Consider the following 22,483-nt stretch of genomic DNA (forward strand, 5'->3'; position numbering starts at 1 on the left):
TTGCGAAGGTTCTTGACGATCTCCACCATGGAGTCCTTCATCCATTCGTCCACTAACTTATCGAACACAACTGCATTGAGAGTGGAGATGTTGATTTAGGAAGCATCAAAAATCCATTTCCCTTGGAACAAATTACACCCACTCAATTGCTTCATCCTTCTAAATGCTCTGCTCATATTGTAGTAGTCTTGCCATGCCAATAATTGTTGCATCAACAACAAAAGATAAAAACATAGTAAATACACAAAATCCATTTCCCTTGAAACAAATTACACCCACTCAATGGCTCTTTCCCTCTCAATGTTTCAATCCACTTCACCACAAATAGTGCCTAACTAGAGACAAATGAGCAGTGATTTGTCAATCGGAACCCGTTAATGACGATGAAGGATCCTTGGTCAATCGAAACCCGTTAACTGATTTGAGACTTCGGTCGATTTGGGTGTTGGTCGCGATTCTGCAAAGGACGAATGAATGATGGAACGAAGGAAGGGAGAGTGTATTTTAGTATGAGGGTATTTTAGAAATTTTAGGAGAAAAAGTTACTTTTTATCTCAACCATTGAATGATTTCAGTGGTTGAGATTAAAAGTTCTCATGCATCTTACATGATGGAGTCATGTGAAAAGGAATATATATATACAGAGTCGGTCTCATATGTATAGACCCGTAACTCACAATTCATATGGGCTTCGTACACCAGCCATTGGATCAATCCTACGACTGAGATTAACAGTGCTAATAAAAAGATAAAAATCCAAAAATATGGACGGAAAATGAGGAATTCTCCAATGAAGTCTTAAAATGAGGTCATAACTTTTAGGGTTCAAACATTTTTAAAAAAAATTAGAAAAAATATTATTGTTTTTTATCGGTTTTATGAACCCAATGATATATTTTTTGTTCGAAACAAAAATCAAATGCAACTTGAAAAGTGTATGAAATATATATTTTTTTATATCTAACGATCTAGAATTGTCATGTACTTTTCATGTTGAATTTGATTTTTATTTCGAAGCAAAAAGTATATCGTTGGGTTTGTAAGACCAATCAAGATATAAATATATTTTTTCTAAATTTTTTTAAAAATATTTTGCACTCTGAAAGTTAGGATATCATTTTAAGAGGGAATTCTTATATATATATAATTAATATGGCTACCCTTGGCCCCTTTTTCGCTACTCAATACCCAATTGGTTATAGCCCATTCTTAGAGATGGTGAGCTCAAGGGCCAAGCCTACATGTACAATGTTGTAGTATCAAATGTTTCATAAAAGCCCAAGGGCCAATACTATAGAACCCAACCGGACGTCTTTATTTATCAGGATGGGCCGTTAAGGACTAGGATTTTTTGAGTTGCATATTGGTGGGTCAAGTTTTATTGGCCATTACGCGTAGTAGGCATATCCTTCTGGAACATTTGTCATTTGTGCGTGGTGACCGAAGTCCTAATAGTTCTTGGCGATGAAGATATAAGCCAAATGCATGGCTGAGAAGCGAGAAGCAAGACATTCTCTCTTTTGGGAAAGAGGGAGCGAGTGATGTGGGTGATAGTGCGAAACGAATGGCTTCTTTGTGTCTGAGTTCATTACCTCCTCCTCCTCCTTCCCATCCTCGCAAGCTCACTGAAACCACTTCGTCTTCTTCTAGCGTCACTTTGAAGAGCAGTGCTACAGGAGGAGCTTTGAAACCTATAGTCGTTGATGGAGACCCTCCCACTTTTGTCTCGGCTCCTGATCGGCGTATTGTTGCTGGTTTGTCATTTTGCTCAAACATCTGTATTTTTTTTTTAATATGTTTATTTTAATGCCTTGAAAGAGTGATTATGAATACCCATTAAATTTATGTTGATTTTGGTTTTCTGCGAAATGTTTATACAGTTTAACAATTCTACTTTATGGATAATATTGAGCTATCAGTAGAGAATCTGAATTTCACTGTGGATCTGATGGATGTGTACTTGCATACTCTTGTTTGATTGAATGAATTGCAATTGAAATCGTCGAGGAAAAAATCCTCAACTGTTGCTATAGTGAATTGGAAAAAATCTATTAGGATTGAAACTCTGTTGTGGCAAACTCACCTAATTGAGTTGGTTATAATTAATTAGGACTTGATTTGTATTTGGATCCTTAAAGTGGCTGTAAACATGCTTCTTAGTTTCATTCTCTGTTATTGATATAAGTTTTCCTGTCAAAGAATCGTTTATTGTTGGGGTTGCATATTTATATTCATGTTTTGATTGGTCTTTACTTATGCAAGTCTCTTGGAAGAAATTGGAGAATTTTCATTTGCAGCCAAGTCATCTGGTAATTTTATTTTTTTAGCACATGTTATAACTTTTTGTGAATATATTGCTTGGATATGCAGTTGGGGATCTCCATGGTGATCTTGATCAAGCAAGATGTGCATTTGAAATTGCTGGCGTATTGAGTTCCGATGGTCGTGATGTATGGACTGGTGGAGAAACGGTATTCATTATAGTTAATTAAGTTAGAAAATTTGACTATTTAATTTCATAAAGCAGTTATAGTATCTAAGAAATGCCATAATGCACTTTTTTTTTTTATAAATAATATTGATTTTAATGTTAGTTGTTTTTAGCATCCAGCAGGATTCGAACATTCAACCTGTTCGAAATCCTAAGGAGTGACTACTGACTACAACTAAGTCAACTGGTCAAGAGCTCCTTTTATCCCATAATGCCCTTAAATATGCGTGGTTGCCATGATTTGATTAGAATCTTCCTTTTATAGTGAAATAGGGTTTACTATATTCTAGTGGAGTGCTCCTTTTACGATGCTGTGGTTTCTAAATTGTGCTCATTCAGAAAGCCTAGAAAATATATCATATTTGTGAAGATTGCTAACCATGGAAGAACTCTCTATGGAGATATAGGTCTTGATTCAGCTGGGAGACATACTAGACCGGGGCGAGGATGAAATAGCCATATTATCGCTACTTCGTTCTCTCAATATTCAGGCGAAAGCTGAAGGCGGAGCAGTTTTCCAGGTTTGGAATAGACATATTAATATATTATCGTACTCTGAGATTCTTTCACCTCTTTATGCTTATTTCATCTGAATGTAAAGAATTTTAAAATATATTTTTTTACCTACCTAACTCCTGATGATTTATTACTGATTCACTCCACCAATTTTTTCATTAAAATTGAGCTGGAATGATTCTTTTGAAGCTCTGTGATTATATTATGTGGACTTTTTAACTCCATCGAATATGTTGAGAATGCTTCTGTTTGATATAGGTCAATGGGAATCATGAGACTATGAATGTGGAAGGAGATTTCAGATATGTTGACCCTGGTTCCTTTGATGAATGCGCTGATTTCCTGGCATACTTGGATGAATATGAATACAACTGGGAAGCTGCTTTTGTTGGCTGGTTAGGTGTCTCTAAAAGGTGGAAAGAGGAGAGGAAAATGTCCCAACATAACTGGGATCCCTGGAATCTAGTGAAGGTACTAAAAGTTTCTGTCCTATTAAGTGTCTCACTCAGTGTACCTATATACTATTTGCTATTGGTCTTCTCAACACTCAGAAACAGAGCGAAGTATTTCTGTGCTTCTTTTGGAAAATATCTCATAGCTAATAGATTTGGGTACTTTAATACTTCAATTTATTTCCAAACAGCACTTTTTTAGACCTTTTTCTTTCCACTTATGCTGAATAAGCATTTTTTTCTCATAAAGATTTTAAAATATTAGGACAGAGGCAGAAAGGAGTGATTTCCAGATCAATGCTCTTGAGACCGGGTGGTCGATTGGCTTGTGAGTTGGCACAGCATCCTGTTGTGCTTAAGGTTAATGACTGGGTATTCTGTCATGGTGGCCTTCTTCCTCATCATGGTAATTATAGCACTGGCCTTGGAATACTTGTTTATGATATTATTGTTTGTTGTTAAACGGTTAAAATATAAGTTAGAAACTTCATCTTTTCCTTGACATGCCTGATAGGGGTGTGATACTTCCACAGTTGCATATGGCATTGAGAGGATTAACAGGGAAGTATCTCACTGGATGAGAGGTCTTACCAAGAGTGATAGTGGTCATGACATCCCCTTCATTGCCACCCGGGGCTATGACAGTGTTGTTTGGAATCGCTTGTACTCTAGAGATATCTCAGATTTGGAGGAATATCAGGTTAAACAGAGAAGTACTTCTTAGTGAATCTGAAATGTTATCTCTACATTTATATGAAACAGCATCATTTTCCTTTTCTCTTCCGGAATAGTGGTGTAGATAGCATCAAAATCATGCTTTGAAACCTGCAAAAGGACTAGCCTCTATAGTCTGCCACCGTTGAAATGATGTTTTCTGATGTTGCATACTTGCATTGTTATTTTGGTTTGATTATTTCTTAATTTCTGAATAAATAGTCAGATTTTTTTTTTCATTCTTGTGTTCATGGAGCAACATGATTTGCTTCATGCTGAACTGATCTTTCTAATGAAATGTGAAGGAACTAGTCAACCTTCGAATTGATCTTTTCTGCTGTCAGCAAAGTTGCTTGATTGTTATTAGTTATATTTTCTTGGTATTTATATGCAATCATTCTTGTGAAATGTTGAGTCATCTTTAATATCGGAACTGTTAGTTGTATCAATGTGGCTGGCTTGCATGTTTATTCAGATACACTATATGCTTGAAGAGACACTGCAAGGAATTGGAGCTAAGGCAATGGTTGTTGGACATACTCCTCAAACGGAAGGAATAAATTGGTATGGCCAGTATTTTATTGCTTAATATATATTTTCAGTTTACTTGACACTCATTTGGTGATTTCCTGCAGTAAATACAACTGTAGTATATGGCGGGTCGATGTGGGGATGTCCAGTGGAGTTCTAAACTCAAGACCTGAGGTATTTTATATTCAGCGTAAATTCGAGACTCGAAAGGCTTCATTCTATAGTCTTATAGTGATTCTCTCTTCATCTAAACTAAGCGCTTCAGGTCACTCTATTTCTTTTCAGGTTCTGGAAATAAGAGACAATCAAGCAAGAGTTATAAGGAGCCGGAGGGGCAAGTATAATGAACTTGAGGCCATTGATTATACATAAAAGGCAAACAAATGAATTTTCCTGGTAAATCATTGCAAGTTGATTCTTCATCATTTTAAAAATGACTGGAGAATAATTCTGCACATAATTATGGGATAGATTGGCAGCCGTTTACGATACATAATTTATCTTTGCTTACATGAAGGGATGCAGTACATATCTGAGTAATAAGTTCATATTGCTTCCATTCAGAATTTGTATCCACTGATTACAAAGATTTAGTTCAGTGATAAAAGGCCCCTGGGGGCATATGATTTGATGCGAAAGCTATGAAGTGATGAAGTGATTATTGTATCCTGCTGAGAAAATTGACATGGAGTTTGTCTTCATGTCAAGTACTGGTTATTGCTTTTATAGGGAGAATAAATTCTTGATTGCTGTCCCATTGAAATACCCCACAATGTAATCTTATTACTGTAATAGCTTTGTGCTTTTTTACATTAATATTGAAGGTCCTATCATCCCAATTAATGATAAACACCAATTAATGATAATTGGTTTATTATTTATTCTTAGGACATTATTTGTTGTGGCAGCCTTCGTTGTTTTTTGATCTTTTTTGTTAATTCATGACCAGTGATGCGCCATATGAATGCTATTATTTATCTTCTGTGGGAGGAGTTCATATTTTTCTTCTGAGATTTATGGCATGGCAATTACTTCAGCCAGGTTGAAATCAAAGTAAAAACTGAATTGAACAACCAATTAAAAGAGAAGACACCATGGGAATAGAAAATTTCATCAGTACGTATTTTTCTGCTTGGGAACATGAATAAAAACATATATCAGTTGAAAACATAACTTTTTTAAGTGAGTAGAAGATCAAAAAATCACTTTTAAAACATTACTTTTGCAACAGAATTTAATAAACAAAAAAAACCAACCAATTGATGAGTATCAATAAAGTGGATCAAATTGAACTAAACAGTAATTAAGAAGGGAAACCAACAATTCAAATGTAAGATCTGTCCCAAACTCTGTCAGCCAAGTCGACTTGGCTGACATATCAAAAGATCTTAATTATAATTTAAATCAATCATGAAAATTCGCACTACCAATCTGTTGCCCAATAACAAAATAATAGGGGAAGACATGAAAAGTAAAAGTTTAGACAGAGACAATGATATTTTAACAAAGAAGGAACTATAGGGTTAGTTTGATAGAGCATTTGTAAAGTAACAGATATGTCAACAGAAATAGTGGACAATTTTAGTAATAGATATGCTGCTTAAATGTTGGGTAGGTGTTTGGTTAAACTTTTACTGTTAACATTTGTGTTGTTTAGCATATTGGATAAATTACGTGCAGGGGTAGCATATATTTTAGTGGTATAGCTGTATCCAAACATACAAATTTTATAAAATAAATAAATGTATTTAAATTAATTGAAGATAATAATAAATTATAAAATAATTAATAAATTACCAAGATAATTAAATTTAATTCATACGTTATTTAATTACCTTTGGTTGTCGATCTGGAGTTCTTCGGGTGGTCGTCGCAGTTGCCGGTGGAGCAAATTCAGGCGCAGCTACCATTTGCAGTACGAGCAAGACGGTTAGCGAAGGTGAAAGTGGATTTCGTACACTTAGGTCATACAAGGGTATATGTGGTAAATCATTAATATACATGGGGCAAGATTGGAAAAAGCTGGGTGAAAAATGTGAAATTGTTCCCAGATGGAGCATTTCAAAAGGTAGTAGAAATGTTAGAATAAATTGCCTCGGAGTATGTGTCGTAAAATTATTGTTTGGCAAGTCTGGAGCATTTATACTAGATACTAGTATAAAAACTGGTGAAAATGCCCATCCAAACGGGCTCATAGTCACATCAAATAATATGTATGCAAAAAGTTATGAAAACAGTAAAGATTTTGCATATATAATTATAGATTATTCACTAATATATATAAACCAAATATACAAAAGAGATAATCTAAGAGGACGATGCCTATACAATTGAACTACTTTGAACCACATTTTTTTTGGAGGATTTTATACAAACAAAAAGAGTTTTAGTGTCTTGACACTCCTTAGAAAACAAAAAGATCTTGGAAGTGTTCTTCAAGGAGTTAAGCTCTGTTTAATTTTCGCTAAGCTCCGCCTCGCCTTCGTAGTTACTTTTCAAATTTTTTTCATTTTCTCAAAGTTAGAAGCAGTAGATTTGTTGCTCCTTGGTTTTTTGAAGTTGGTTCTTCTATTTTAATAGAAGCACTGTTATCAAAGAATATATTTATTTTTGTAATTTAAGCAATTGAATAGGAAAAGAAAGTAAGGGAATCAAAGATAAATAGTATATAAATAAAATTGCATCTGCTTTGGTTTTTTTGCTGTCATTGTTGGAGAAAACTTTGATGGCTCTTCCTGTGAATGTGCTATGTAATTTGCAATTGGGAGATCATCCGAATCTAAAGTGATAGTGGTGACATCTAGAGTTACTTCATCTTCTTTAATTTCATCTCTGAGTATTTCAATTATTTTCTATAATGTTGCATCAAACAAGGTAAATTTTGATGATATTGTGATATGTAGGTGTGCACCATCCCGCATATTTTTGAAACCATGGATGGAAAATCATACTTGTTTGAGGTTTCTTTTGATATGAGAGCACTTCTTGGAATTTGTATTAACTGTTCAGCATGGTGTCTGAAAATCATGAAATTTATGTCCCAATATCATCCTCATCAACTACATTTAATTTGTAATTGAATATTTAGAAATTGGTTAGTATATCACATATATGTTGTGACACAATACATTCATTGAATTAACTTTCTATAATAAGAGTTGAGAGATTATAGCTTTTGAGTTGATACTTTGGTATCAGAGTCTCGTTAGGGCTCCCACATTGACTGCACCAAGTAATTTGTTTGTTCCCTTTTTAAGATTCTTCAATAAATTGGGTATGATACTTACCACCATCCACATGTGGTATCTATATCATAAACTTTACAACTAAACCTTTCATTCTACAAATAAATAGAGAGAAGTTTTCAAAAATCATAATGGATAGAGATCTTTTTCTTTTTTTTTTAACGGGGATAAAACATGCTTAGCATATCATATAATCACAAAGCATAAGTACATCATTACAACATTGATTTTTAAAATTCAAAAATTATCATTCAACCTCATGTTCATAAATGTTTAGTTGTATTATGAATAACGAATTTAAATACATATAATTGATAAATACCTCTAACGAAATTCATCAACTACTCAAATGTCCAAATTCATATATAACTCGTATAATACCCACGCTCCGCGCGTTATAATTGTTTAATTTCAATTTAATAGTACAATTTTGCTACAGATATTATAATTTTCATTAAAATTGGAGAGATTTTGATATTCATGTAGTGAAATAGACCATATTAACTTAATTAGAAATAATGAATTCATTAGCAAAGTGATATTGTAGTTTTATACAATGTATTATGATAATTCTCATCATGAATGAAATATATGAGATTGTATTTTAAGCTATCTGGAGTAGCGAGCTCAATGGGAGAGGACCACGGTTAACTGTAGAAGAAAGTATTTTAAGAATTATTTATGTCAAAATTGTTATAAACAGTTAGATAAGTTTGAAATAGAATGACAAGTGTTAAGAGTGAGAGTTGTGTAAGTAGTTGTAAGCTGAGTAAGCTTCCTATGAATGGAAATTGGGGGTACGTGTTACACTGAACATTATCCTTGGCCTTGAAACCCTTTCTCTTAGCTTGCTTAGAGGAGCTATTAGAGTTCTTAGAATTGAACTTTCTCTTAAGGCCCACCTTGTCATTGATTAGTCTCCATTGAAATGGTGCGCGATCTACCTTTCTTAATATCATCCTCCTCCTTGTACAATAAGATAAATCATTTCATCCAAAGACTATCATTTCTTGTAAGCATTATAACTTGATCTGATTGAATTAAACTGAAGGGTCCTCATAATATGTCATACTAGGTAGTCTTCTCCAAGATCCATATTAGTTATCTTAAGTTTTTGGTCATAAGAAGAAATCTTCACGACATAGTTTCTAACACCACTAGAGCCATCATAAAAAGTCGAACTCATTCTTGGAGAACTTTAGCATATTTCTTGCCTATGACATCAATAAATTTTATTGCCGTGGCAACTTGAGGAATACTTTCATGAACTGATTCCTCCATGTGAAACTGCATAGTCATCAAACAACACTTATTTGCATATTCTCACTCCTCAAATTTTATTTTATCATCAGTGAAACTCATACTAGTGGGTTTATGAGGCTATAGAATCCTCAACGCAAAGTTTACCTTCATCAATGTTAGATTCATCATAAGAGAGTGATGTCACTTTTTATAATTTGTCCCATTTAGCATCAAAATACCAAACATTTGTAGACATAAGCCAGAATTGCTCATAATTGAGTGAAAAAATAAACAAATTATCAAAATGCATGTTGTAATCATGCAATATTTGTTATATTTTTCAATTTGCTCAATGATCATATGTCACTATATAGCAGCAACCAAAATAGAATAAAGAAAACTCACAATAAAAGGGTAAAATGATTGTTCATATCCTCAAACTTTCATCAGATTCTCATTTATGTCCTTAAACTATAAAAATTATCGAGTATATTATCAAACTATCCCAAAATTTATCAATTCTATCCTGACCGAACATTCCAACGAGTTATTTGGGAGAGTCATCGTATGTGGGAAGTTGTTTCGGTGAGTGAATGCTACATAATATCCTACATAGATTTACACATTAAATAAATTACATCTCGCTATTATTACTCATTTACACGATCGAAATCCCTACCTTTTACCCTAAATTGAAACTTCTACAACCCTAGGCACCAGTTTGTGAAGACAAAAGTTACCCCAAATCAATCTCCTATAAACCTGCTCTTTACCAGTTTGTGAAGCTTCTTCATATCATTGTGCAAGACGCACAATTTCACACCATTGGATCGTGAAACATGAGTTCGAACCGCAAAGAAACATCAAACTTCTTTTTAGCAAAAAGGGTGCATAGTCGGGACCACGGTTTCTTTCACAATCAAAGTATAGTTTGTTTCTTGGTTTATTTGTTTCTTTGACTCTTTGTCGTTTGTCATGGAATAAGAAAGTATTTAAAGTTCTTTTTTGTGTCTTTTTTGCTGGCATTTACATGTGGGATGTTTTTATAATGGCTGATTTGGGTGATGTTGGAGACGTCCATGTGGGCAGTGGTTGTTCTGATAATGACAATCTATATGACAATGATGATGGGTCATTAGTTATTGAGGAAGATGAGCTTGCATACGATGCCCATGTTGATAGTGGAGTTGAGGTAGAGCCTTTGATGATTAGCTATAACAATGAGGATGAAGATGATGTGTTTGAAAATAGTTGGGGAGGGATTTCTGTGACTATTAGGGGTCTTAGTGATGATGGTAGTGAAAAGGATGAGTTACATAGTATTCCTAGTGATGATGGTTTTTCTGAAGAAGAGGAAAGAGTTGTTCTACATAATTATCCAAATTTTATTCCTAGGAAAGACGTGTTTGAATACACTTGGGAGATTGGCACAACATTTGCTAGTAGAGAAGAGTTCAAGGATGCAATGGCTTCATATGCAGTTTTTCTGGAAAAAAATTGAAATGGGATAAGTTAGATTTAATAAGAGCAAGGGTATTATTTTCTGCAGGATGTCAAAGAGCATAGAAGAAGTAGCTCTTGATGCGGGAGATTGTATTGCCCCACCACTCGTCACAGATTCAATGACCTACATCCAAACAATAAACAGGTATTGACAACAAGATATATAAATTATGTACACACAACAAGACACAAGAAGACATATTACTGACCTGACCATTTTCTCTTCCTCATGCTACCAACAGGGGGATAATATTCATCTCCAGAGGATTCATTCTCAGAAAAGTCAATCTCATAGTATTCATTCTCAGAGGATTCAATTTCATAGTTTTCATCATCATCACTCAATTCAATAATAGGGTGAATAACATACAAATTCACATGTCCGTGTGCCAAACCTATGATTGCCATATCATAGTAGCCATTTTTGTCTTGGAGGTCAACAAGACCACAACACAGACGTTGCCCATTCCTCAGAAATTTCAAGGATACATATTGAACATCAATGTCAAGTACATTTTGCAATTAATTTGTACACTCTACTTTGGACCAAGACTCCAATTTAGCATTCATGAGAGTTCTCACTCGACCACATACATATTCATGGTCATTGTTCACCAAGAAACCCCCATAGTGAACAATGACCCTGAAACTCATGGAAGAAGTCATCCTACAAACCAATATTGTATAACAAAACCCGTATCAAAGGACTACATAGTTCAAGATTCCTCTTTAAAACCCTAACCCATTAACAAAAAAATGAACAATCCGATATTTGAAGATAACAAAAACCCTAAAACAATAGTCGAAAGGAAAGAAGACCTAAAACTCTACTTGAACTAATAGAATTGCCTTACCTCGTGTTCTTCGAAAACATAGCACCTTCGTCGAAGTCGTGTTCGATGGCTGCCTCTGTATGGAGTGTCGTTAGATAGTCGGAAAAGAAGCTTCACGAACTGGAGCCTAGGGTTGTAGAAGTCTCGATTTGGGGTAAGAGGTAGGGATTTCGATCGTGTAAATGAGTAATAATAGTGAGATGTAGTTTATTTAATGTGTAAATCCATGTAGGATATTATGTGGCATTCACTCACCGGAGCAACTTGCCATGTAGGATGACTCGCCCAGGTAACTCGTCGGAATGTTGGGTCAGGATAGAATTGATAAATTTTGGGATAGTTTGAGGATATACTCGATAATTTTTATAGTTTAAGGACATAAATGAGAATTTGTTGAAAGTTCAAGGATATGAACAATCATTTTGCCACAATAAAGGATAAAATGAGTTTGTCTTGGATACTATTACTGAAATAATTTTCATCTTATTATTGATAATAAGTAGAAAACACACTACCCATTTTAGTATTCTAAGTCATCTAATCATGGGTGTTACAAAAACAACGAAAGAATTGGTCAAATGGGTTTTGGCATGTCTCCACGGGAGTAGACATGGCCCATAATAAAAAATGACAATGTTAGAGACCCCCAAAATATCACCCCCAAAAGTCCCCCAAATCTATGTGGCATTAAAATAACCATTGATTAAAAACACACATGTAGGACCCACTTCACATCCAACACTCCACATTAATGGGGGTCACTTTTTGGGGGTCTCAAACATTATTCAATAAAAAATTAAGGCTTGATCCTTGATCAACCACCCAAAAACAAATAGATATGGCTTCGATACCAATTTTTAAAATCGAATCACAATTAAATCTATTTGTAGATGGGTATGTTGAATCAAGAACATATGTTGTTTATGGTAGTTCAAAACAATTAACAACTTGCTTTCTGTCATTAAGAAAATGCCCAGGTTAGTACATTCACCAAGTCGAAGTTTCACCTCTGACCTTAAAGTGATTAATTGTCTATTTCTTTTGTGCTTGTAGCATATACAGTTTCACCTCCCAGGCTTCGTTGGTTACACACGAGTAGCAACACAACTACAAAGTGTACGGCGAATCAAAAATCGAATTATAACTCTCTCTCAAAGACACGACAATGGCATAGGAAATACAAGAGGAGTAGAGTTGCTAGTGTGTTTTGCAAAAAAAATAAGAGCTCTTTATATAGGAAAAGTAGGTGAGAAAATTGTGGCTATAAAATCAAGAAATCAGGTCAACAAAAGAAATATTTTAACTTCTAAATCGGGCCCCTATATCAGCACAAGACCAGCTCAATCACATAAATTTTGATTTAACCAAAGACTAGGTTAGTGGTAATCAGTCAACCCATTAAAAAAAATCTTTGACAAGCTGCAATCCAAATAGCCACCAATCTTGTCTTTCTTGAAAGAACAGAACACATTGAAATTAATTGTCATTTTGTTAGGGAGAGAGAGTTGAGCAAAAACTAATTGAATTGCATCACATTCGAACTAATCAGTACTGATTGATTAATGAAATTCATGTTAGTTGCTCAATTGCAAACTCAACATGAGGAAAGTCATGCTAAGTTTGAAGGGGGCGTTAGGGAAACGTTATCGTTTTTCTTCTTTCCCTTATGTCCCTTCTGGCTCCACTTCTACGACATCATTTTGTCTCAGTCGATGCATCATTCTCTTCAATGACACCATTTCTTTTTTCCTTCTTTTTGCCCATCTTTTTCTCTAGTCTATATATGCATATCTTTTTTGCCCAGTGTAATTGAGCTTTTGTATAATAAAATGAATACTTGGTTTCTCTCTGTTAAAACTCAAAACTATTTCAGTATAAATTATAAATGGAATTGCAGCTTGTATAATAAAATGAATACTTGGTTTTTCTCTCTGTTGAAACTCAATACTATTTCAGTATAAATTATAAATGGAATTGCAGCTATATAGGTTCAGGTTGAAAAAAATTTAAATTTTGACATTGAAAGAAAAAACAAATGCACCAGCCGGGAATCGAACCCGGGTCTGTACCGTGGCAGGGTACTATTCTACCACTAGACCACTGGTGCTTTCCGATTATACAAACGCAAAAAGAAGTTTTAGAACGTTGTCTCATTTGTAACGCATCATCTCGAACCGCAGTACCTCACATCAGCTCTGATAAGGCAAGTCTTATTCTACTGAGGAAGTAGGGAGAGACAAAGCCTGAGCGGGGGATGGCGATTCCCTTGATGAGGGCTTTGATTTCTCATTCTCATATGCTCTTTCAAATCCCTAGTCTTGCAAGTTCGAATTTAGTGACAAAGAAGAACAAGTCGCTTTACTGTGCTTCAACGGAATCCAACCCAGTCCAGTTTGCTGCTTCCTTCCCTTCTCTTGCCGCTTCAGTAAATTTGCTAGGAAGAGTTGATAAAGTAGTAAATTCGACTAATATTTACGTTCCTCAGAATACGTTTTTGACGTAATTCGACTCATTTCATTACTGCTGTACTGCTTTTGAATAAATTTGCACAAGCGCAGCAGTTGATAAAGTAGTAAATTCAAATTTTGTGTTGGGACTAACCTTATTCCACACCCCAACAAGGTACTTCACACTTGCCCTCCTTTGAACTGTGAACGCGCGGCTCTGTCTTTGTAGTTTGTGGTGCTTTCTATTGAAATTATGATTTGATGACTAAACAATCAAATACTTGTAGTCCTCGTTTTTCTGTTGGTCTCTCTATAGGTAAGAGAGGTGAAGAAGATGCTTTCATTGTGAGCAGCTATGATGCGGGACTTATAGCTGTTGCTGATGGAGTCTCTGGGGATGTGATTTCCCTCTTCATTTGTAGAAGTGTGTGTGTGTGTGTAATTTTGGATCAAGTTGCAAAATGCTTGTTACAGTTTGTTCATGAACAACATAACTGAACTGCCTTGAATATAATTTAGTAACTCTACAGCTACTTATTTCTTTAGGCTAACATGTGTCCACTGCGGGAGCTTTGTTGTGTTGTTGTTTTTTACAGCTGCTTATTTCTCCAGAACTTTGTGATGTATGTATCATTTGTCTTGTGCACCGAAGAGTCACTTTGTGCTTGGATCATGAAGTATCATCAACTCTATTTGTGGATGTTAATTTTGGCACTTAATACTTTCCAGCTGGGCTGAACAGGATGTTGATCCTTCATTATTCCCTCGAGAACTGGCTAATATTACTTATCTTGTGGTAGATGAGGAGGTAATTAGATCAAAATGTTATTTTACTATGTTTTGTAATTTTCAATAAATTTGAACGATTTGGCTTCAACGTACTTTGTTTTGTATAGTGTAGATGACATTCTTCCTATACAACAGGTTAAATATGATCCTCAATCTCTTCTAATGAAAGGTCATGCTGCTACTTCCTCTATTGGTTCCGCTACAGTGTGAGTTCATAATCATTTAAAGATGTCCTTCATATGATTGTCAGGAGTACTAAATGCATTCTTGCAGGGGCTTAGTTGCATTTACATGTGTACTTTTTTGGGTGCCTCTCGTATCAATAAATATTCCTGTGGTTAAGTAGAATCAGTGCCATGCTGGAGAGGAATGGAATGCTGAAGATTGCCAATGTTGGAGATCGTGGACTAAGGGTTATCCAGGAAGGTAATGCCACCTAAAATCATTTCCACATTTGAATATTATTTGTTTATCATATTTGTTAAATGCAATGAAAGTTTTTGATCATTTATTTGACATACAGGCAGATAATCTTTTCAACATCTCTACAAGAACATTATTTTGATTGTCCTTTACAATTGAGCTCAGAAATGGCTGGCCAGACATACCTTGATGAAGTGGTGTGACAATCTTTCACATCTTAATTCATGAGCATAGAACTAACCCTTTTATTGATCTATGTTTCTAGATGCATTGTGTTCCTTTCTTTGCTCAGATTTACCATTAATCTTTCTGGCTGGGTCACTGCAACCAGACCTACAAGTTTAGAAAGTAAAAGCTTTTAAAAATTTGGACTTCAATTGCACCAATGAGCTAGTCAGGCTACTTTAGTTCAGGACCTAGGTTTAGCTCCTTACCTGCCATCAAATTCATTAAGAAATTGCATAATGAAGTCACCTCGTGCTATCTTTCATGCAACTGACTAACCTCAGACAGTCAGCAAATAATGATGATTTGTGCCGCACCTCATCAATGTTCATCATTTTTTTGTTGCATAATTAATTGTTTGTATTTATTAATTTGGTGTTGCTTAGAACAGAATCGAAAGTTACTTTCCTTTAATAACAATATAACATGATTTCTTGGAACAAGCCTCAAAATAAATTCTAAGCAGCTTTGAATTATTAACAATGTCTCCGTTTCTTCAAAAACAGGTTACCAATACAGAATTGATGGAGGGAGACATCATAGTAGTGGGCGCAAATGGGCTGTTTGATAATGTTTTTGATCATGAAATTCTTTCAACAATCATCATACAGTGATGTTTCGGAGGCTGGTATGTGTTTCAGGTCAGCTTATCTCTAGATGATCACCAACTTCAGAAAAATGTTTTGTTGACTACATATTTGATTTTGATGCTAGCATAGGCATTAGCTAACCTGCCAATGAATCATTCAATGGATTAATATTTGAGTCCCCTTATTCATTGGAGGTCAGATCCAGGGTAGAATCATTTCCTTATTGTAGTTTATAAAAAAAAAAAAAGACACCTTCAAAATGAGATATTTTTGCCTTCTCTAAAAGTTTGACTCCTTGACATGGTTATGATGTTCCTTTGTGGAAGAAGATCCCCGTGAGTCTGGTTGTTGGCTCGTTTTTTTGCAGAATTCTGGTTGATGATACTTTTGGAGTGCAGTTATGCTGTTCCGGACGGAAGGTGTCTGGATGGATTCTAGTAACTGTCCAGACACTTCTGTTTTGAGCCATTTTCTGCCAGATGAACAATCTGTCTGGACGGCTACCCGAGCTGTCCAGACACCTATCGTAGACTCAGCTTCGTTTAAATATATTTTTGCAAGGGTTTTACCCTATCTTTTGTTCTAACTTTGTACGAGCCGGCCCTTTGAGAGAGAATGCCATTGTGAGTGTGAGAGAGCTATTGGGGCTTGATCTTGTTGTATTTGGGTGGATTCTCCACTTGGTTTCCTTCTCCAACATAGTGAATCACTCCTCTAACGCCCGTGGACGTAAACTTTACGCCGAACCACATAAATCTCGTGTTGCTTTTGATTCTCTGCATATTTTAGTATTTTGGTGTTGATTAAATCAATCTCTTTGGTGCTATTGTGTGGGTATTTGTGGATTTAGCACAACAGGGAAGAACCTTGCAGGCATGGATTGTTTTTTTTTTTTTACTTGTTCAATGTGGTGTGAGTTTTTGATAAAAAACCGGTGAAATTGGACATGGTGTCTGGACAGTTGGGGTGGTGTCCGGACACCTCTGCTGGAAATCAAGTAAGAAGCAGCAAAAAGACTAGCAGTCCGGACAATGTATCGGGGCTGCACTGTTTTAGTATAAATAGGAGACTTGTTTCTAGGTTTTTAACCCTAATTCCAATTGTTTGTTTCTCTGGGTTTAAGAGACGGCTAAGAGTGAGAGAGAGAGCAAGGTTGGGGGAAACTTTGTGGTTTATCTCTTAAGTTTAATTGGGTTCAAGGTGAGAGAAAATTGAGTGTGTGGTTGTAATAATTTTCTACATAGTGAATTTTCTCTTAATTGTCTTTTGATAACGGCAATGTTTTTTTCCTATGGTTTTGGGGTTTTCCACGTAAAGCTTGTGTTGTGATTGTTGTTTTTCTTAGTTTCAAATTCTCTATTATGGTGTTGATTAATCTGTCAAGGAGGAGGAGAGTGGGTCTAATTTCCCAACAAGTGAGTGGTGGTTCGAAGGAACTTGGCCACTTGAACTAGTGTTGTTGCTCACTGGCATGGATTGTCATTACTTGTATAGTTGTGATGATTTCTTTTCCGTTATTGTGGAAACTGGAAACCAAACTGAAGCCTGAGCTTTTGTTGAGCAGTTGGAAAACTCGATGATATCACCCTGATCATTAGTGTGCTCTCATGGCCTCAAGAAATATTGATAGCTCAAAGGAGGATCAGGGGATTTGTGTGACAGATTCTTTTCCTTCTTCTTTTTTTTTTTTGTTTTTTTTGTTTTTTTTTCTTTTCTCGTGTATTCAATAATATTTATCTTGTGTTATTCAAAGTTAAAATAATGTTCTGCACATAGCAGAAAATAAAATTGAAATACTTTTTACCTTGCATTACAGTTATTGGAGGCTTTGCATTACAGTTATTCAGAGGCTTTTCAGCCAAACGATATGTGTGTTGTGGTGCAAGATTGATTAGACTAGCATACGATCCTTTCCAAACTAACAGGAGTGAAAGCGAATTACTTTGCACATGCCTTTCAATCAATTCTGAATCCTTAAATATAAATCCAGGATATTATTTGTCCTTTTTACGCCGAAAAAAGTACAGTGGGAATTGTAAAATCGATCAAAACATATTCATCATTTTTTCTCAAAGAATTGTTATGACTTCAAAAGCCACTGCAACAGGGTCCACGATAGTCCCGTTTTCCAGGTGGGGAAAGAGAGGGGACCCAAGATGGGATGATAAAACAGCTTTGAAGTACGTTGTTCATCCAGTTCTGTAAGTAATAAAGCATCTCCTCTAACAGAGACAATCGCAGAGGTTTGTTGAAAATCTCAATTCAAATTCAACTAATATGAAAATCCTGAATCATCATCACATCAATAAAATGAAGCAGATAAACTAAATACTGGCAGTGTTCATTCCCACATAATTTTGGTATGTCCGAAGGGAATAAACCTATGTACTTCTAGATATCTTAAACTCCACAGCAAAAGACCTAAAAAGATCAAACATTACAAGTAAAAATTTTGTGGAAATTTCATGAAATAGGATTGAACAAAGAAAAACTCGCTGAGTATTTATTTCCAGAAGATTATGGATCCTGAGTTCCTGACTATTGTGTGCAGTATAAATAATTTCCACCTCTGACCTTTCGACTTCACTAAAATCGAATTATGAAACCACTGCTAGGTGCGAAAAAGGCAAAATTCATTATTGCTAGCTCATCAACGTTCTCGTGTGGAGAAAACCTTTCACTGGCACTTATGAGAAGATATTTTGATGCAGCCAAGGAAAAACTGAATTCTTCCTGATGCCAACTCAAAAATGATGAAATTACCCCCCATTCATTAAATATTTTTCATTTGATGGTGCCACTGTTACTACTGCTATCATTGAGCTTTTGGAAGAATGCCTTTGATGCTTCATATGTAGACCAGGAGATTGCAGCTGCAGGGGCATGGAAAAGCATTCTTGGAATCCACCCTCTCATGAGTCCTCTATAGCCATCCTTTTCTACTATTGTTTTAATCACGTCCCCAATCGCACTGCTCTTATATCTGTTGCATCCGCACACGCCCTGTGCAGGCAGTTACCATGAATAATGCTACATTTAGCCACTCAAAGGCAGGCAGACAACTAATAATGAAAAAAATAATCACAACTTTAATCTCAGACATTTATCACTGAAAGCACAATTATGCCTTTAAAAAGTTTATTATAAATCTAAATCAATTTGGCAATACTTCGTATCCATATATAATCAGGGTTCAAATAGTTTCGAACCATTAGTTTCGACGTAATGGTTCAATGGTGTAGACTGTAAAATGGGACCCATTACTCTCCATAAGGAGATAATAAAAAAAAAAAGACTTTAACCGAACATCACCTAGTGCTGAATTAATGATTATATGAAAACAGTATGTTGCCAGTGGCAATGGTAAGCAGCAATGCATAAAAAGGGGAGGAATAGCAATGCCTCATAGCGAAAGGATAAGTCTTTAAGAGTTTTGTTTGCCCTCTATAAGAACATGTAGTTAAGAAGATATAGCTGATAAGCACAAGTCTTCAAGTAAAACTTCAGTTTTGAAGAAGGATTAGTAGCTTCGATGTGTTTAAATTTGAACTTTAAGCACAAACCTTTCCCTGTTTGATTAGCTACTTCTCCCAAACCATATTTGTGCAAGTTGATTTGCTAGAATGAGTAAATTTTTGAGGACGTGTATCATATAATCAATCACTCTACAGAGTCTCAAACCATAAGGTCATGTTGCAAGTCTCTCTTTCATTCAGGAAAAAAAATTGTGGTAACTCTTTCTTCTTTTCAGATAAATGTATATATAGCTTCACTAATATAGACCAGTACAAATATACTGGATTTTGGATTGAGTAACAAGGCAGTAGAATCATGTAAGCTATAACTCTTCCAGGAAACAAACAAGATTAAACAGTAATTCACCTGACACTGCAATTGGGTTTTAACTACGTCAAGCGGAGTTGTAACCACAGCTGCCAATGCTCCAGCAGCAGCGCCTGCAGTAGCATGAACAGCCAGTCGCTCGTCATCTGCACTATCCGATGAAATCTCCTTCAATCCTCTCTTTGCAGCCTCGTAAGTGGCAAAATGAACAGCAGTAAATGGAGCATTCATCAACACAGTGGTTCTATAGGAAGCGTAGAATGCACCAAACCCCTCCTCCCTCAAAACAGTCCTCACGCAATCCAAAACGCCCTTATACATGTTATTACCCAGCTGTAACCTCTGCTTCACCATATCCATAGGTGTGAAAACCGTGTCGCTGGCAATTGTAGCACAAACACCCGAAATTGCGTGGGCAGCTGGGTTGTTGGGGTTCCCGCGAGAGAAGAATTCTTTGCAAATCTCATACACGGAGAAGTAAACTGCGTGTGCTGGGCCAGCACCGAGGCCCATAGCGGCGATCCCACGGTAGAGGGCCGATGGTCCTTCCGTCTGAATGATTGACCGGAGTGCTTGACGGACACTGACGGATTTGATGGGACACGAGCGCAAAGCCTGCATATGGGTCTTGACTGTATCGACCGGAAACATGGCCATGTGCTCGAAGGAGCCGGCTATGGAACCAGCAACCATGTATTGCCAGAAGTGGAGCCCGTCGTGTGGGGTTTTTACGACTAGCTCCGGGTGAAAATCCGGCGGTTGCGGAACCGGACGGAAGTCCGTGGGTTGCTGGAATTTGGGACTGGCGTCTGTGGCGGCCATGAATTAAGTTTCTCTGTTACTAACCGACCATAGAAAGTTTCCTGGTTGGGAGAGTTGTGTTGAGCATTGAAGTTTGAACAGGACAAAGAGAGAAGGAGATTGAGACTGCCCGAAGGCTCTGGTTCTACTTTTTTACCAGTTAGGGTTCCAAGATTTAAGGGATTTTTTCATTGGAAAATGACTTATATACATAATATTTAGTTACATAACCTACATAATCTACCTAATCTATGTGGTATGCCACATAGATGTTTTACACACACAAAACCCTAAAGCTCACATATTTTCTCGCTTATCTCTCCTTGGAGTACCACTCTGTTGTAGGTTGTACAATACCTATTCTCATATGTTACCCACTTCTCTCATCTTGTTGATCTTACGATACCTCCGACGACTTCTTCTCCGATTCCAGCTAGAAGCATATTTGTGTCTCTCCCTTTTCCGAATCCTGCTAGAAGAATATTTATGTTTCTCTCTTTTTTGAATCGGGCGATGTTGCAGGCGTGAATAATTGGTTAAATGCGGCACATATTCACCAACTGAAAGTTTCTATCTTGGCAAGAGTTCTGGTTCTATTATACTTATGAGTTGTGAGTTTCCCTAGTTGTTCCAGGTTCATATTCTCTTATTCAACTTTTTCTTTTTATGAAAACTGGAGTTAATATTTTGGATCTGAATAGTTTTTGTTGAGAATGAATTGGATGTGGTAGATGTTGATGTTATTCTTTGTTGATTTGTTGTAAATGAGTTAGATGTGGTTGAAGTCTGTGTTATTCCTTTTACATTTGTTGTGTGTTATTCCTTTTACATTTGTTCATATTCTCTTATTCAACTTTTTTTTTTTATGAAAACTGGAGTTAATGTTTTGGATTTGAATAGTTTTTGTTGAGAATGAATTGGATGTGGTAGATGTTGATGTTATTCTTTGTTGATTTGTTGTAAATGAGTTAGATGTGGTTGAAGTCTGTGTTATTCCTTTTACATTTGTTGTGTCTGACGTATTTTTTTTTTTTTTGAAAGGCCCACAGGCCACACACACGCTAAGCCATGCCCGAGGGGCATGAAGGCCACCACAGCGGATAAAAAACTACCCAAATCTCAAACCCCCTGGTGAGAATAGAACTCTGGACCTCAAGGTCCTAGGCAGATAACCAGATCAACTAGGCTATCTCCCATAAGATGTATTTGACAATGTTTGTGATGAAAATTTGTTGTTCCTATAAGATGTATTTCATGGTAGGACTTTATCAATGGAGATACCCACTTTTGTAACCCAGTTAATTATTACATTATGTTTTCAAAAGTGTATTTATTAACCAATTCTTAATGCATTGCGAGTAATCAATGTATATTTAAACCAGTTGTTCATTGTATAGAGATTTTCTTTGTTAATAAATAGATTGGTCTTACTTTGATGGTGAGACTTTATCACTGGGATACCAATTTTTGTCATGCCAGTAGCTTATTACATTAGGTTTTTGAAATGTATTTGTTAAACAGTGTTTAATGCATTACGAATAACCAGTGTATTACATATACATTTTCCTTGTTATACACTGGTATTACTTTTTAAGCCAGTGCTTTATCCCTCGCAGATATGGTATGATAGTGTCATAATGTTAGTGTCCATTAATTTTTGGTGTACATATTATTTGCGTTATTATGGTTATAAATTACTTAATTTATATTTCTTCCTGACAAGTATATGTTTCAATATTCTTTTTGCAGTGAAGATATAGTTTCACTTGATGATATTGATAGTCAGATCAATATCAATCAAGTTGCTTGTGTTAATGATTATGTTGAAACTGGTGCCG

General features: G+C 35.8%; 3 protein-coding genes and 1 non-coding gene across 15 annotated transcripts; 2 read left to right on the plus strand and 2 right to left on the minus strand.

The window, feature by feature from the left end:
- The first annotated feature begins 1,420 nt into the window (after positions 1-1,420).
- On the plus strand, positions 1,421-5,088 carry LOC120007813 (shewanella-like protein phosphatase 1). The gene is made up of 9 exons (XM_038858271.1): positions 1,421-1,754; positions 2,371-2,471; positions 2,899-3,012; positions 3,266-3,478; positions 3,730-3,865; positions 3,993-4,159; positions 4,649-4,737; positions 4,809-4,878; positions 4,990-5,088. Exons 1-9 carry the CDS (start codon positions 1,565-1,567, stop codon positions 5,074-5,076), a joined length of 1,167 nt encoding a protein of 388 aa, XP_038714199.1. The 5' UTR covers positions 1,421-1,564; the 3' UTR covers positions 5,077-5,088.
- An 8,475-nt stretch (positions 5,089-13,563) lies between these two features.
- On the minus strand, positions 13,564-13,634 carry TRNAG-GCC. Its single transcript has one exon. It is a non-coding gene; the product is annotated as a tRNA-Gly (tRNA).
- Positions 13,635-13,716: 82 nt separating this feature from the next.
- LOC120006819 (probable protein phosphatase 2C 1) lies at positions 13,717-17,837 on the plus strand. 12 transcript variants are annotated; one of them, XM_038856967.1, is made up of 7 exons: positions 13,717-14,597; positions 14,704-14,782; positions 14,899-14,969; positions 15,107-15,189; positions 15,287-15,383; positions 15,918-16,039; positions 17,566-17,837. In XM_038856967.1, exons 1-5 carry the CDS (start codon positions 14,527-14,529, stop codon positions 15,292-15,294), a joined length of 312 nt encoding a protein of 103 aa, XP_038712895.1. In that variant the 5' UTR covers positions 13,717-14,526; the 3' UTR covers positions 15,295-15,383; positions 15,918-16,039; positions 17,566-17,837. The 12 variants fall into 12 exon arrangements, 10 of the variants coding, with proteins under 10 accessions (XP_038712895.1, XP_038712840.1, XP_038712874.1 ...); XM_038856912.1 differs by lacking the exon at positions 15,287-15,383 and having other exon boundaries at positions 15,918-16,052; XM_038856946.1 differs by lacking the exon at positions 15,287-15,383.
- A 601-nt stretch (positions 17,838-18,438) lies between these two features.
- LOC120005761 (mitoferrin-like) lies at positions 18,439-20,834 on the minus strand. The gene is made up of 2 exons (XM_038855578.1): positions 19,884-20,834; positions 18,439-19,004 (listed from the first exon to the last, which is right to left on the minus strand). Exons 1-2 carry the CDS (start codon positions 20,664-20,666, stop codon positions 18,786-18,788), a joined length of 1,002 nt encoding a protein of 333 aa, XP_038711506.1. The 5' UTR covers positions 20,667-20,834; the 3' UTR covers positions 18,439-18,785.
- Positions 20,835-22,483: the final 1,649 nt, after the last annotated feature.

This window comes from Tripterygium wilfordii, chromosome 2, assembly GCF_013401445.1.
Source record: "Tripterygium wilfordii isolate XIE 37 chromosome 2, ASM1340144v1, whole genome shotgun sequence".
NCBI classification, from domain to species: Eukaryota; Viridiplantae; Streptophyta; class Magnoliopsida; order Celastrales; family Celastraceae; genus Tripterygium; species Tripterygium wilfordii.

Excerpts from the sequence above, each read along its gene's own strand:
- LOC120007813 (XM_038858271.1), top strand. The coding sequence starts at position 1,565 with ATGGCTTCTTTGTGTCTGAGTTCATTACCTCCTCCTCCTCCTTCCCAT. Across the intron at positions 3,479-3,729 it reads ATCCCTGGAATCTAGTGAAG|AGGCAGAAAGGAGTGATTTC; the intron begins GTACTAAAAGTT and ends ATATTAGGACAG. Across the intron at positions 4,738-4,808 it reads CAAACGGAAGGAATAAATTG|TAAATACAACTGTAGTATAT; the intron begins GTATGGCCAGTA and ends GATTTCCTGCAG.
- LOC120006819 (XM_038856912.1), top strand. The coding sequence starts at position 14,527 with ATGTGTCCACTGCGGGAGCTTTGTTGTGTTGTTGTTTTTTACAGCTGC. Across the intron at positions 14,598-14,703 it reads TTTCTCCAGAACTTTGTGAT|CTGGGCTGAACAGGATGTTG; the intron begins GTATGTATCATT and ends AATACTTTCCAG. Across the intron at positions 14,783-14,898 it reads ATCTTGTGGTAGATGAGGAG|GTTAAATATGATCCTCAATC; the intron begins GTAATTAGATCA and ends CCTATACAACAG.
- LOC120005761 (XM_038855578.1), bottom strand. The coding sequence starts at position 20,666 with ATGGCCGCCACAGACGCCAGTCCCAAATTCCAGCAACCCACGGACTTC. Across the intron at positions 19,005-19,883 it reads AAACCCAATTGCAGTGTCAG|GGCGTGTGCGGATGCAACAG; the intron begins GTGAATTACTGT and ends CTGCCTGCACAG.